We start from the raw sequence: 15,760 nt of genomic DNA, 5'->3' as shown, positions 1-15,760 counted from the left end.
AATCGTATGAAACAGTTTCATTTTCATATAAATACTTATGTAAAGAATAAACAATACATATTTAAGTATCTGTTTTATGTTCACTCACATGAGGTTGGCAATAAAAGGGACCTGCAATGGTTGCAACAGGTCCTTTTTCTCGAACATCACAAATCCATAGACATAAAATTTAAATGACAATTTAGTATCATCACGATACCAATATTTTTTTATGATTGTGGTAGCGTATAGGTCTCGTTATTTTTGTACTTTTTGATAATTTTTCCATGAAATTTGCAAAAAAATTTGTTTCAGTTCTAAAACCAATTTATTATCATTATACATACTGTAGATTTCTTTCTTTGTGTAGTATTATATCAATATTTTTATTGTTGTTTGCTATAACTGATGGTAATAGTATTTGAATTTTTATTTTGCCTGTATTATTTGATATTAATTCTCAACATTATGGAACACCAACGTATGAATTTCTCCTGAAATCTTGGGATGTAAAAGTAAGGAGATTTCAAAACTCTTATTGTCAGCAAAATTACGAACTATGAACCCTTAGCTCCAGAAGAGGTATGAGCTGTTATTATCTCAGCTATTCCATGATATGCTGCCTTCTCTTTGATGATTCTGGACACTTCTGGATAGAAATATGTTGCTGATGGTATTCGTTATTACCCCTCAATGTCGACAATATATTTGGTCTATTTAACGTGGATTGTAAGGTGTTGCACAACAGAATTTCGAGCGATTTTGTTCTGGTGTAGTGGAGGTGAATGATGTGTCATGCATCAAAAATGTCAATAAAATTATAGAATATATCGAGGTAGACCGTAATGTTCGCAGTCACATTATAGATCAAGAGGTGAACATCTATAATAAAAACGTTTTGAACCATTAGCAGAAGGCTGGATACATAAAGCAACTCAAATAGGAGAGGAAACGTGTTTCATTAAGACTATGGTAAGCAGCAGCACACATAATTAATGACGCGCCAGAAGATCCGGGAGCTCAGAAGGGAAGTTTTATGCATCCAATCTAAAGTCTGGACCTGGTACCAAGTGACTTCCACCTTTTCCTGTTTATGGCCAGTGCGCTTAGGTGTAAAAATTTGGCCTCAATAAAGGTCTGTGAAAATTCTTTATCCGATTTTTTGCCCCTAGGGATAAGGCCTTCTATGAAAAGGTCATTATGAATTTGAATTATTGTTAATAACAAGTTATCAAACATAATGGGGCATATTTGGTTGAAATTGGATGATTGTAACACTTCTTATAAAGCATTAAAATAAAGCGAAAAATTTAAAAAAAATTTTACCAACTTAATATTAAATATTGGTTTATGAACAGTATTGTGCATCTTGGATTCAAAAATAAGATGGAACAAGACCACACAAAGCCAACAACGCTCAAAATTTCATCGAAAAAAATTCCCAAGCTTTCGTTTATACGGATGTTTGGGCAATACCGTAATCATAATTTTTAAATAAGTGAGGTTCTTGATGACCCCCTCCCACAACCTGATGTACAATTTGATTTTTCTTGGGGAGAGGTACTTTATAAAATTTCATAACTTTTTTCAGGAGAGCCTTAAAATTAATTAAAGAGTTTTAATCAAAAATATTTTAAAAAAGTAGAAAAAATATTAGCAAAGTATCAAACGTGACTCAAAAATGTTGGGTACCCCTGTTTCAATTTAGCATTTATTAAATTACAGGTAACGCATAAGTTTATTATCAAAATATATTTTTACCTAGTAAAATCTGCCTTTTCCAAAGACAAATAAATATATACACTGTATATTTTAAATTGTATTTAAATGAACTGGGGAAGTTCTTGAGCTTAATAATATGTAGATATTTTGTTTCTTTTAATTTCACATTCCGTCCAGATATATTCTAAGATTATAATAATGTTCATGTAGTCAGTATTTGGAAATTAAATATACGAGTATACTAAAGTTAAAAATCTTAGAAAAAGTGAGTGAGCAACAGATCTCAATAAATGTATCCCTATTCTTGACCACCTTGAAGACTATACCCTATTTCTTATCAATTATGCTAAGGTCGAGTGGATCACTATGGTGCTTCCTAGTGTAAATTTCTTATCCAAAGAAATGTTCCATTCTACCATCTCAGAAGCATAAGCCAAACTATAGCTAAACTTCATTAAAATTAGCTGCTCAGAGATTCATCTTTTATTGCAGAGTTTGATTAATGTTTATGGTTGATTATTGAATATAATTCATACTAGAGTAGGTTTTCCCGGCGTTGTTGGGGATATTAAGAAATTGAAATTAATTCTGAACCTTTTTGTTTGATACAAAACTAAAAGAAGAACCGTAAAATTTTAAGAATTATTCTTGCTACATATTGGTAATTATCTTTGCACATTTTTCTTAAAATAAGATTATAAGTTTGAGAGAGGAAAAAATATTAAAGTTCAAACTATCTTTTGCTCAACTTTCATATTATTGTGAAAAATCCTTTGTCTTATTTTCCATTATTCTTTTTCTCCAAACTTTATAATCTCCTTCTAGAAAAAGTGTACAAAGATACATAACAACATGCAGGAAGAATAATTTTTAGAATTTTACGGTCTTTATTTTTTGTTTATAAGAAGCAGTCGTTTGTTCGTCAAAATTTCATTTGCAGAAAAATACTACTTCATAGCCGTTATGTCCTTGAAGGCCAAAAAATTGTTCCATTGTATGGTTTGGCTGTGATTCCCGGACACGCACACACAGAGACATTCTCATTTAATATCCAGATAATTGAAATAATAATGATTGCCAGTCTTTATATCTGAAGTATAGACTAAAAATTCTAACCAATATTATACTTATTAATTTACTTATCCATATTTATTCTTTTGATTTTTAATGCTCAATATGAAGCCCTGAATTCTGTACCATATACTCGTGAGGTTTATTTAACTTATACACAGCTTGTTGTATTTTAAATTAAAAATATATTTGTTTCATTTTCCCCTCCGCCATGAATGCATTTTTGGTCTTGACCAATAAAAAATTATTGAAATGAAAGAAAAGTTTTAATGGGAGTTTGAAACAGAGGCATACATCTTTTTGTAAGAATTTTCTAAAAAAAAATTCAAAGGTTCTTTTTATGAAATCCTTGTGCAGAATAAAAAAAAATACTTTCATAATATGATCTTGCTGTGTTCTTTTCAAGTTCATGCTTAAAAAAATTCAAATGTCCGATCAACAACCAAAATAGGGAAAGGATAAAAAATTTGACACTTTTTCCAACGACTTACAAAACAAAGGAATTTGTACAATCTGATCCGTCTCATATCAACTTTCTTTATATTTGATCTATATAACTTATTTTTGTGTATTGCTTTGCTACAACATTGATATATACTTTTCCAAACAATGACTTGAACTGTCTGAGCTTTTGTCAAAAAATATTGGAATTATTAATATTTTTTAAACATTTTTCTGACGGTATAGTTTGTGAAAGGTCAGTACAAAGGATATATCGGCTATATATATTCTTGAATAAGTTAATGTATAAAATTTGTATATGACTCCATATATATTGAGTTTATGAAAACTAAAGCTATTTTATGGACCTAATATGTATATGGAAATAACTTAATGGTTTTTTTATTGGTCTTGATTCTATTATCTTATATGTGGTATATTGATAGATTTCCGTATGTCTGTGACCTATAAATACTAAAATGACTGGATACATTTCAATAAACATAGATTTTTTTTTTTTTTAGTTGTCGTTCAATTTCAGTTTTTCCAACTTTCAGACTTTTGTAAACACTCATTTAATTTAAAATAAAACTAAAAAAATGAAGTCAAGTTTTCTAAACAAAATTTGTCGTCCTTTGGGGCCAAATTAAAACAAATTAGAGGAAGAGAAGGACTTAAAATAAAATTCAAATTGTTCTGTCTATTGACGCACACAAAAAAGTCAGCTGATTTTCCACCTTAAGCGCCAGGATAGCTATAAGGGAAATATTTTTATACACCTCATTTTATAATAAAACGAAAGGGATGGTAAGATTGAGCAAACTATAGGTGGTTTTATCCTTCGAGAAACTTTGTTAAAAATAGTTCTTTTTTTTATGCCATGGTTATTTATAATTTTAATATTTTCTCATTTATACTATGATTTCGTTATTTCTGTGAAATTTTTCTTATATAGAGTGTACATAGAGTAAGGCGATCGCAAAAATATTTGTTTTGAGAACGTCGAAGTTTCGGGATATCAGCCTCACCCTCAGCGTATTCATTATTACTGAGCAAGTTACTCTCTTTATGTCATATGAACATTTGACAAACATGAACCTGACTGACAACCAGTGGTATGTAATTGTTCCATTATTTCAAGACAAAAATCCCGTGGTACCATTTCAATGCTCATTAAAGTTAGAAAAGAGTATAAAAATGAGTGCCCCTGGGGAAGGGTTAAACAAGATCAAAAAGGACGCCAAAAGTCATAAAGGCCGTGAAGGAGAAGATCCGAAGTAATGGCAAGAGGTACATCCTAACCTTGGCAAAGGACTACAGCATGGGTAAAAGCACGATGCAAGAGCTTTTGACTACGAACTTGATGGTTTTTCCTTACAAAAACATACATTCTAAGGCAACAATGAAAAAAAATAATATGAAGCTTGTGAATTGTTAAAAAAAGATAAAGCCGAACGCTGGCAATTTTTTTTTACAGATGAGAAGAATCACACTGTGGAAATGACCTTCAATGTCCAGAATGACTCTTTATGGTGTAAAAATGGGAAGAATAATGCCAAGCATCTTTACAGATCACAAAAACCAGCCCCTGTCATGGTCTCCGCATGAATCTGGTAAATGACAAAACCTACATGGAGGACTTTTTGGAGAATCATATGTTGTCCTAATTCAAGCACAAGTTTTGCGAACGAGCCTTGGACCTTCCAGCAAGATGAAGCCCCCATACATACCACCAATATTAGCTAGGACAGGATAACAACGAAATTTCAAACTTTTTTTTCGCCGAAAGAATGGCCTCAAGGATCCCCAGAGCTACTTTTTGTGGCCCATTTTTGAGGCAATACCATTACCAAATCCTCAAATTATGAGAAGTAAGAATTTCTGGTCAGATATTTGTCTGAAAAAGACTTTACATAGATATGATTGAGGAATGAATCCTGTCATGCCTTTTTATACTTTGTCAACCATTTTAGTTATCTTTTCTTTCTTTCTTTCCTCATTCTATTTTTAACCAAATAAACCAGTTCATTATTAATAACTTTAAATAAGAAATGATTGTTTGAAACAGTTAATTATCATTTTTGTTGACTTCTTAACATTTTTTACAAGTATAATGTATTCTCGAATTTTAAATATGATAACGGAAGTAGGAGAGACCTGTGATATTTGTTTAATTGTTGAGTATCAAAAACCTACAGCCATAAAAATAAAATTCATATTGGATATAAGAATGTAGATTATTTTGTTAAGGATTAATTATTTTCCCCACTTTTTATTTAAAAACGAAAAGCTCATGCCTAAAGTTTTATAAATATACACTATTGCTTCGTCAAAATTACATTAAAAACGATTTTCCTTGCAATAGTTTACATAAAGATAACCAAATTATGCTAACTTTTGTTATGTAACCTTTTTGGGAATCTTTGCTAAATATTAAATACAATTCTCATATTTTGTACAGTATTCAAGTAACTTCAGTTGAATATAGGTGATTTTACATACTTATATAGTTGTAAGACAGGTGATATGCCTAATTCTAAAAATAACTTGTTCCGCTATGTTTTGGAACCTTTTATGAATAAATTTGCTGTTATTTATCTTTTTGAATCACCATAACCAGCAGTGGTGGCCAGAGAAGCAGCAGAAACGCCATCCATAGCACTAAATAAAAATCCAGCAAAGCCTTCTTCTTCCCAGCAGCATATATATATATTAGAAAAAGTTATTAAAATATTCTAAACTTTCGTTCCTGAAAAGCTAGAATTTCCATTGCTTCATATAAATATAAAAATTTGTTTATTACAAGAAATTTATATTGGAAAGACATATATTCTGTTTTTGGGAACCAAAGCTTGCCCATAGTCTTCTAAAATAACTTATTGTTATGCTATGAGCAACTTATTGGCATGTAACTCCTTTGGTAAACTGTTATGCGCATAAAATATTTTTTTCAGCTTTAGAATATCTATAAATTCAGATTTTGTCTTATTTATGCTACATTTTTGGCACTTTTGTGAATTTTTAAGGAGATAAAAATGTAAAAAAAAAAGGAAATCTAGAAAACATTAATTCAACAGAAATGATTATGTCTCATCTCCCATTCTACGTTCTCTTCTCTTATGATAACAAAGTTATTCACACTTAATTTAAAATATCAAAACTGAATATTTTAATATTTCATATTATGAATTTTTTACATCATAGTATTATTTATTCTTTGTTATATTTTATCCCTTTAAATTGATTGAGATTATAAATTGCCCTTTTTAAAAAAAAAATAAAGACAGTAAATGTTAGTAATGTTACTTTGTAAAAATTTACCTCTAGATCCCTGGAGTAAAAAGGGCATTTTTCTCTTTTGAGCTATTTAAAAAAAAATTATATTCAAAAATATATCATAGTAAAACAGACTTGGAAATTTTTTTAGAATGCCAAACAACAAATTTCAGCCAAGATTGGTCTTCACACACATTTGTTTTTTAAAATTCAATCATTAAATATAATTTGTTTCAAAACATTTTAATTTTTAAAATTAAAAAAACAATAATTACTCAATATACATAGATATCGTTTAATATTTTTATTTATATAGAATTACAAACAAAAAATGAATCTAAATAAAAACACATGCAGCTAAAAACTTTAAGTGTATAAAGTAATATTCGTAATTCTACAAACATACAACAGTAACTTGTTTAAATATTAGTGAAATAAAAGTACTTGTTATAAATTTAAAGATTTGATGATGAAATAAAATTTATTGGTCATGGCCCAGTCTATTACTTTTAAAAAATATATCCACGATTTAGTTAATGGTTAACTACCTAGTCATCTCATAACAAGCATTGCTGTCTTAATCAAAGTAAAATATATTATGTTATAAAAGATTATTTTTGTGATACTGGATTATAATCTTAAGCCATACAACAAGTTTAAAAAACTTCTTAACAAAAGACTTTAGATCCCAAAAACAAAGTCATATGAACTTCATCATATTTCTTAGAAAAAAACTCTAATTACTTCATCAAGATCTTTATTAGAAGGAAAATATCTGAGCTCAGTTAAAGTCAAAGTATATCACAGGAATCCTCCTAATTAAAATTAAAATATGCATAGAGAAATGGGAAAAATACATTCAAAGATGTTTCATAACTTGATTGAAGGATATAAAAGACTACTTATGGTAGTCGTCAATGTCCTAGGGCCTGCTACAAAAAAAATAATGTTCTTCAGATTTTTAGTTGATTTGATGAGAAGTAAAATCTAAAATTACGATTTTAGTTAATTTTTTGATTTCTTCAAATAATGAATAATTATTTTGATTTGTCACATGAATATTTTGGTTAAAAAGCTTGCAAAAAGACCACATCATTTAACCTTAATTTAACTGTAGAAAGTTATACTATAATGTATGAATTCTATATTTCCTATGTTCCAGAAAGTTTGACTCAAAATTGAAACATTTTTATCCTTGTAAACAATCAGACACGTAAAATTCTGATAATAATTCTATTATCTATTTATTGTACATTAATAATTTGTTTGAACAGTTTTCAGTTTTTTTTTCTTTTATATTTTTTTCGAAATTGAAGGAAATGGCTTTTCTTAGATGATATATGATGGAAGACCACCGGGAGCAGGAGCACCATAACCACCAGCAGCGGCGGCCGCTGAAGCAGCAGAAACACCACCAGCAGCGGCAGTTGAAGCAGCAGAGTCAGCACCCGTAGTACCAGTTGAGGTAGCAGCGGCAGCAGCAGAAGCTTCTTCTCTAGCAGCAGCGAGTTCTTCATTCTTAGAGTACAAACCTTCAGCATCAGCACAGTTGAAGTTAGACCACAAGTCACAAGTAAAGATTTCTTGGTTGAAGATGGTTCCATTGTGGCAGAGAGCAGATGCTTTCAACAAACTTCCTTCACCATCAGCAATACAGATGTGGAAAGCTTGGCATTCAGCCTCAGGATCAGCATAGTATCCTATAAGAAATAATAATATATAGATGTAAGCATAGTTTTCAATTATTTGAATTGAAGTTATTATTTACCTCCTTCAATTCGTCCCTCACAAGAAAAGGATGTTTCTGGAATTTCGTTGTAGATTGGGTAGTCTTCTCCAGCTATTCCAGGAATAAAGGACTCGCCCTCACCATTACCAGCAGCAGCAGCACTCTTCGCCAACAAGAGCACCCCCGGTTCCACCAAGAGAACCACCTGTTCCGCCAAAAGCACTACCAGCTCCACCAATAGCAACACCGGCTCCTCCACTAACATATGTACTTAGAGGAGGGGCTCCATATCCACCAAGGGGTTTGTCAGAAAGGACAAGTCCAAAGACAGCGGATAAAACAATGAAGACCTTCATTTTGCACGAGGTTTTTTTTCAATCTTTTTAACCGGTTGACAGTTGAATTGCTAATGAATGTTGATCCATATAATATCTCATACTTTATATAGGAATCATCTTCGTTTTTTTTCCAATTTTATTAATAGAAAAATAGAAAAACAAAAACTTGATTTGACTTGAGAGCGTAAGTATAAAAGGAACCCGTCTTTTTAATTTATTGTTCTTTGAATTTCAAATTATATTTCTTTAGTTTGTAGATTCATTTTTATTTTCCATCGAAATTTACAAAATATCTTATTGGGGAATTACTGTTTTTAGGATTCTAAAGTCATTATCAGATATATCATTTTCAAAGCCATATTTGAAATTAAATTATAATTAACATAAATTTTACAAAATTCAATTGTTAAATTTATACATTATTGTTGGAATGAGACCTCTCTTTCCCACAGTATTGTTTAAATTCACTATAAATATCATCTAATGGAGAACCTAAGAACTTATATAAAATAACATATCATATATATCATTCTGACTTTCAAAATGATTATTGAAAAATTATTATCAAATTAGAAATTGAAGTAAGTGTATCTTTCGTAAATCTTAATACATTTTATGCAAAAACTACTAAAACTAATGATAATTCATATTTTAGAACATTATTAAGGCCGATTAATCAGGGTAAAGGACATATTTAGATCCTTGTAAGAATTACTTTTTAGTTTATCACATCTTACAGCATTGGAAAAAAGTGAGGAAACATATTTTTATTTTTAAAAAACACACTTTTGAATAGGTCTATACTCTATACAAGGAACATATGATGTATAAATACATGCAAAAAGACCTGTATAAATATCTTGTGAATACCCTTAGGATTTTTATTACTTTTTGATTTTCTGAAAATATCATTATTTTCCATTTTAAGAACAAAAACGCTATTGTTTTTTTTTTTAAGTCAGAAAATTATAGTGTGACATTTATCTTTTTTAAGGTCTGATTGATTTTTTTCTAACCTTATTTGAGAAAACAATATGTATTTTGTGAAATTTTATTTAAATCAGTGTTTATTAAATAAAACAAATTAGTCAATTATATTTTCTTAATTGATAAATGTATTTTTAATTTTTGATAAAATAAGTAAAAACAGTGATCAATTCAAACTGAAAATCGAAGAAGCGCAAGGATTTTGAGGCATTTTATGTATTTATAGATATAATATATCTGAAAGCTTAGATATTTTAACTTAAATCTATGTCATTAAAGTTCTTTGATTAAATAATAGTATTAGCTAAACAAAATTAAGTTAGAGTAAGTGTCATTTTTACTATGGAATTATCTCTAAAGTTGTTTGAAGCCAAGTACAAGAAAAGGACTAAATAATATATACATATAATTAACTTTTTTCGATTATTAGTCAATTATAATGAAGAAGAGTTTATTCAATCAAAATAATATTTTAAATTCTTGCATACCCTTAGATATCTACTTTTTATTATTATTATTTTTTTGAGTATTGTTGGTTTTTGGAAATCGGGATGGAAATATCCATTATCTCAGACTCTTGGAGGCGTAATAGGACATGATTCATTTAAGGTTAATATACCAATCTGAAATTTGTACTATTCTACATTCTGCTTGATCATTATCAACTTTTACCAGTTTTTTGCTATTCTGAGCCTACGAATAACCTTCTTTACCAATCTATACGCCAAAATCGACACCAATACATTTGGGAAATGTAGTATTTGAAAAGTCTTATTAACTTTTTAATCACACTTAGCTTACTTCCCTCACAAAACAAGGCAGTATAGAATTCAGAAGACTAACCGATCATATTTGTTCAGCATATTAATAACAAATCCGTTGTAAGAACTGTTTTGTAGATACATATTTGTGAAAAATATTATAATATTTGAGTTGTTTTAACCACTTTGATTTGTGAAAAAAAAAAAAGATAAAGCCGAACGCCGTCAAATATTAGAAGAATCAAAGAATTACATACAATGTGGCCTTCAACGTCCAGAATGACCCTGTATGGTGCAAAGATGGGAAAAGCGATGCCAAGTATTTTTTTAGCAAGAATTGGATAAACGCCAAGACCTATAATGAGGAATTTTTTAGACTCATTTATAGCCTTGAGTCAAGAACAAGTTAAGGAAAGAGCCTTGGACCATCCAGCAAGATGGAGGACCCATATATACCACGAATACCACCTGGGACTGGCTCACAACGAAATTTTGTTATGTTTTTTTTTTCAAAAGGGAAGGAAACGACTTTCTTCAGATGACATATGATGGAAGACCAGCACCAGATGAGTCTTCTTGTCTTGCAACAACGAGTTCTTCATTCTTCGGCATCAGCTCAGTTGAAGATGGGTTTCTTATGACGGAGAGTAGACGCTTTTAACAAACTGCCTTCACCATCATCAAAATTTTAGCATTATTATTGAATTTGTTATTTACCTCCTTCAACTTGCCCTTCACACGAGAAGGACGTTTCCTTTAACTTCGTTGTAAAGGGGGGTATTTTATCTACCCCAGGAATGGAAAACTTGTCTTCATCAGTTCCATCATCTCCAGCAAAATCAACAGCTCATTAAAAGCTAGAAAGAGAGGGATGTTCATATACACCTAATGGCTTCTCTGCCAGCACATTTTTTCAATGAGATGCAAAAAAAAATTATACTTTTCACTGTGGAATTTGGAGTAAGCAATTTATTTTTTGATAATTATCTAAAGAGGACCTCGAATATAACTGATATAAGAGTGTCATTTTTTTATATATTTTTTTAACTATGTTTCTCCTTTTTTCTTTCTTTTCTGTTTTTAAAACCCCAAAACAGATTACTATTTTTTTAATTTAATAATAATTAGTTTATCATCATTTGTGCATACATGTCTGTAAAAATAAGATTTTAAAAATCGTGTCCAAAACCTTCAAAAGGTGTTGAATATTTCTGAATATCTATAATTAACAATTTAGAGAGTTTATTCAGTTTTTGTGGTAATCAATATTTTATTTTTTTTAATTTTTTTATGGACTAAAAATAAGAAATTTGAGCTGTGCTAAGTTAAAAACATCTCAAAGTTTGAGAAAATATATATTTTATATAGAGTGTAGAACTTTATGTATCATTTCTAAACTTTCAAATATAATAAATATTTAGAATTGTAAATCTTATTAAGGTACTATCCTATTCTAAAAGAAGAATAAATATGCAAACGCCGTAAGTTTACTGTCTAATAGGGTGCATCGATTTGAAAAACTGCAATGAACTGATGCCTGACTGGTGAAAGCAATTTTCAATTCAACCATCTCAGAAGCATAATCCAATCTCTAGCTAAACCTGATCAAGGCCAGCTACTCAAAGTTTTATGCTATATTAGAGAATATGATTAATTGCAATGATTGCTATATTTAAAAAAAAATTATGAGTCACTTTATTTTTAAAATTTCTTACATTTTTATTTCTTAGCACCATATTTTGACTCATATTGCTGTCTACAGGTGTGGTATAATTAATTAATTTTAAACGGATTTGTTGTATTTTGAATATAATATCTTTTGTCAAAATTTTATTTCAAAGTCTTTTTCATTAATTAAGTTCAAGTATACAATATATTCAAATAAAATAAATACTTAAAATTAAAAATCTTGGGAGAAATGAAGGTGGCTCAGACAGGGATGACTTCATACCAGGCTACGACCCTGAAGAAATAATTTATTTGGTACTATCTACAGTTACTTTTTTAAAACAAAATGAATAAGGAATTAAAAATATGACACTGTATCCTACTACGTCCAAAACAGTACACAAATTAATTGAAAAAATAATGTTTATTTTTCCATTCTGGCGGTAACACCACTGCCTCTTAAGCGGTATTGGCATCTAATGATACATTTCCTTCATAGTTGGAAATATGGGGAGGTCTATATACACCTAATATATTTTCAGCAAAAGTAAATCCACAAAGGGATGTTAAAATAATGAATGCTTTATCCCCAGATGCTTGTCTGAAGAAGATTTTACATAGAGCGATTGAGTAATGAATCCTGTCATGCCTCTTTATACATTGTCAAACTATTTTAGTTATATTTTCCTTCTTTCTTTCCTCACTTTTTTTAACCAAATAAACCAGTTCATTATTAATAACTTGAAATAATAAATTATTGTTTGAAACAGTTAATTCTCCTTTTTGTTGACTTCTTAACATTTTTTACAAGTATAATGTATTCTCGAATTTTGAATATGACAACGGGAGTAGGAGAGACCCGTGATATTTGTTTGATTGTTGAGTATCAAAAACCTACAGCCATAAAAATAAAATTCATATTGGATACAAAAATGTTCATTATTTTGTTAAAGATTTTTTTTATTTTTCCCCCTTTTTACTTAAAAACGAAAAGCTCATGCTTAAAGTTTTACGAATATACACTATCGCTCCGTCAAAATTACATTAAAATGATTTTCCTTACAATAAGCGTTTATATAAAGATAGCCAAATTAAACTCATTTTTGTTATGTAACCTTTTTGGAAATCTTTGCTAAATATTAAATACAATCAAAAATTTTGTACAGTATTCAAGTAACTTCAGTTGAATATAGGTGATTTTACATACTTATATAGTTGTAAGACAGGTCATATGCCTAATTCCAAAAATAACTCTTTTCCTTATGTTTTGGAACCTTTTATGTCCAATTTGCTGTTATTTATCTTTTTAATATTCGAGATCACCATAACCAGCAGAAAAACAAAAATTTAGAAGAAGTTTTTTTTTTTTGTATTCTTTATTTTTTAATTACGGACCTTTGGCATCAGCACAGTTAAAGTTGGACTACAATTCACAGGTAAATGTTTTTGGTTGAAAATGATTCAGTTGGACAATTAAAATGATTTTCCTCTGTTTGTTGGTTACACCTGGAATATGGCAAAAGTTAAAGATCGTTTATTTGTAAAAAGATGATATATGATCATCGTAGTTAAATTTTGATGTATATATTTGATATATTTTAATTTTTTTCCTGAAAAGTTTAGATAAAGAAAAACCATTGTTTCATATAAATAAGTTTGTTCATTATAAGTTTAGATAAAGACATATTTTCTTTTTAAGAACCAAAAGTTTCCAAAACAAATTTATAAAATAACTCATGCAATTTTTTCCCATTTTTTTTTTAAGTGTTCCTTTAGAGTATCTATAAATTCACATTTTTTAAATTTATGCTACTCGTTGTCATATAAATAAGTCACTCTTTTGAAATTTAGTTAAGTTTCTGTGCCAAAAGTTTATTTTTTTACCTTGGCACGCTTGTGAAATTTTTTATGATTTAAAAATGAGGAAATCAGTCTAGAAGACAAGAAATTCAACAGAAATGATTGTGTCTCATCGCCCCTTCTTCATTTTTTTCTCTTATGAGAACAAAGTTATTCTCACTAAACATAATATCAAAACAAAACTTTTTAATATTTAATATTATGGAATTTATCTATACTTTTAATGCATATAATATAATTATACTATAATATATATATTCTATATTTCCCTATGTTGTTCTACAAATTTTGACTCAAAATTGAAACATTTTTATCCTTGTAAACATTCAGGCACGTAAAATTCTGATAATAATTCTATTATCTATTTATTGTACATTAATAATTTGTTTGAACAGTTTTCAGTTTTTTTTTCTTTTATATTTTTTTCGAAATTGAAGGAAATGGCTTTTCTTAGATGAGATATGATGGAAGACTGCCGGGAGCAGGAGCACCATAACCACCAGCAGCGGCGGCCGCTGAAGCAGCAGAAACACCACCAGCAGCGGCAGTTGAAGCAGCAGAGTCAGCACCCGTAGTACCAGTTGAGGTAGCAGCGGCAGTAGCGGCAGCAGCAGAAGCTTCTTCTCTAGCAGCAGCAAGTTCTTCATTCTTAGAGTACAAACCTTCAGCATCAGCACAGTTGAAGTTAGACCACAAGTCACAAGTAAAGATTTCTTGGTTGAAGATGGTTCCATTGTGGCAGAGAGCAGATGCTTTCAACAAACTTCCTTCACCATCAGCAATACAGATGTGGAAAGCTTGGCATTCAGCCTCAGGATCAGCATAGTATCCTATAATAAATAATAATATATAAATATAAGCATAGTTTTAATTATTTGAATTGAAGTTATTATTTACCTCCTTCAATTTGTCCCTCACAAGAAAAGGATGTTTCTGGAATTTTGTTGTAGATTGGATAGTCTTCACCAGCTATTCCAGGAATGAAGGACTCGCCCTCACCATTTCCAGCAGCAGCAGCACCTTCGCCAACAAGAGCACCCCCGGTTCCACCAAGAGAACCACCTGTTCCACCAAGAGCACTACCAGCTCCACCAATGGCACCACCGGCTCCTCCACTAACATATGTACTTAGAGGAGGGGCTCCATATCCACCAAGGGGTTTGTCAGAAAGGACAAGTCCAAACACAGCGGTTAAAACAATGAAGACCTTCATTTTGCACGAGGTTTTTTTTCAATCTTTTTAACCGGTTGACAGTTGAATTGCTAATGAATGTTGATCCATATAATATCTCATACTTTATATAGGAATCATCTTCGTTTTTTTTTCAATTTTATTAATATAAAAATAGAAAAACAAAAACTTGATTTGACTTGAGAGCGTAAGTATAAAAGGAACCCGTCTTTTTAATTTATTGTTCTTTGAATTTCAAATTATATTTCTTCAATTTGTAGATTCATTTTTATTTTCCATCGAAACTTACAAATATCTTATTGGGGAATTACTGTTTTTAGGATTCTAAAGTCATTATAAGATATATCATTTTCAAAGCCATATTTGAAATTAAATTATAATTAAAAATTCAATAAATTTTACAAAAATGAGACCTTCAATTGTTAAATTTATAAATTCATCTAATGGAATGAGACCTCTCTTTCCAAAATGATTATTGAAAAATTATTATCAAATTAGAAATTGAAGTTGTATCTTTCGTAAATTCACTATAAATATGATAATCTAATTATTAAGAGAACTTAGATCCTTGAATTATATAAAATAATATATCATATATCATTCAGACTTTCAAAATGATTATTGAAAAATTATCAAAATAAGAAATTGAAGTAAGGTATCTTTCGTATACTTAATACATTTTATGCAAAAACTACTAAAACTAATGATAATTCATATTTAATAGAATAAGTAAAAA

The 15,760-nt window shown here is 29.7% G+C and overlaps 2 protein-coding genes across 2 annotated transcripts; both read right to left on the bottom strand.

Moving 5' to 3' along the window:
• Window positions 1–7,703: 7,703 nt before the first annotated feature.
• Window positions 7,704–8,621, bottom strand: LOC121129559 (uncharacterized). The gene is made up of 2 exons (XM_071893406.1): window positions 8,258–8,621; window positions 7,704–8,189 (listed from the first exon to the last, which is right to left on the bottom strand). Exons 1-2 carry the CDS (start codon window positions 8,481–8,483, stop codon window positions 7,819–7,821), a joined length of 597 nt encoding a protein of 198 aa, XP_071749507.1. The 5' UTR covers window positions 8,484–8,621; the 3' UTR covers window positions 7,704–7,818.
• A 5,546-nt stretch (window positions 8,622–14,167) lies between these two features.
• Window positions 14,168–15,098, bottom strand: LOC121129699 (uncharacterized). The gene is made up of 2 exons (XM_040725421.2): window positions 14,730–15,098; window positions 14,168–14,662 (listed from the first exon to the last, which is right to left on the bottom strand). Exons 1-2 carry the CDS (start codon window positions 15,043–15,045, stop codon window positions 14,283–14,285), a joined length of 696 nt encoding a protein of 231 aa, XP_040581355.1. The 5' UTR covers window positions 15,046–15,098; the 3' UTR covers window positions 14,168–14,282.
• Window positions 15,099–15,760: the final 662 nt, after the last annotated feature.

Source organism: Lepeophtheirus salmonis, chromosome 14 (genome assembly GCF_016086655.4).
Source record: "Lepeophtheirus salmonis chromosome 14, UVic_Lsal_1.4, whole genome shotgun sequence".
Taxonomy (NCBI): domain Eukaryota; kingdom Metazoa; phylum Arthropoda; class Copepoda; order Siphonostomatoida; family Caligidae; genus Lepeophtheirus; species Lepeophtheirus salmonis.
This window is presented reverse-complemented; position numbering and strand designations above follow the sequence as displayed.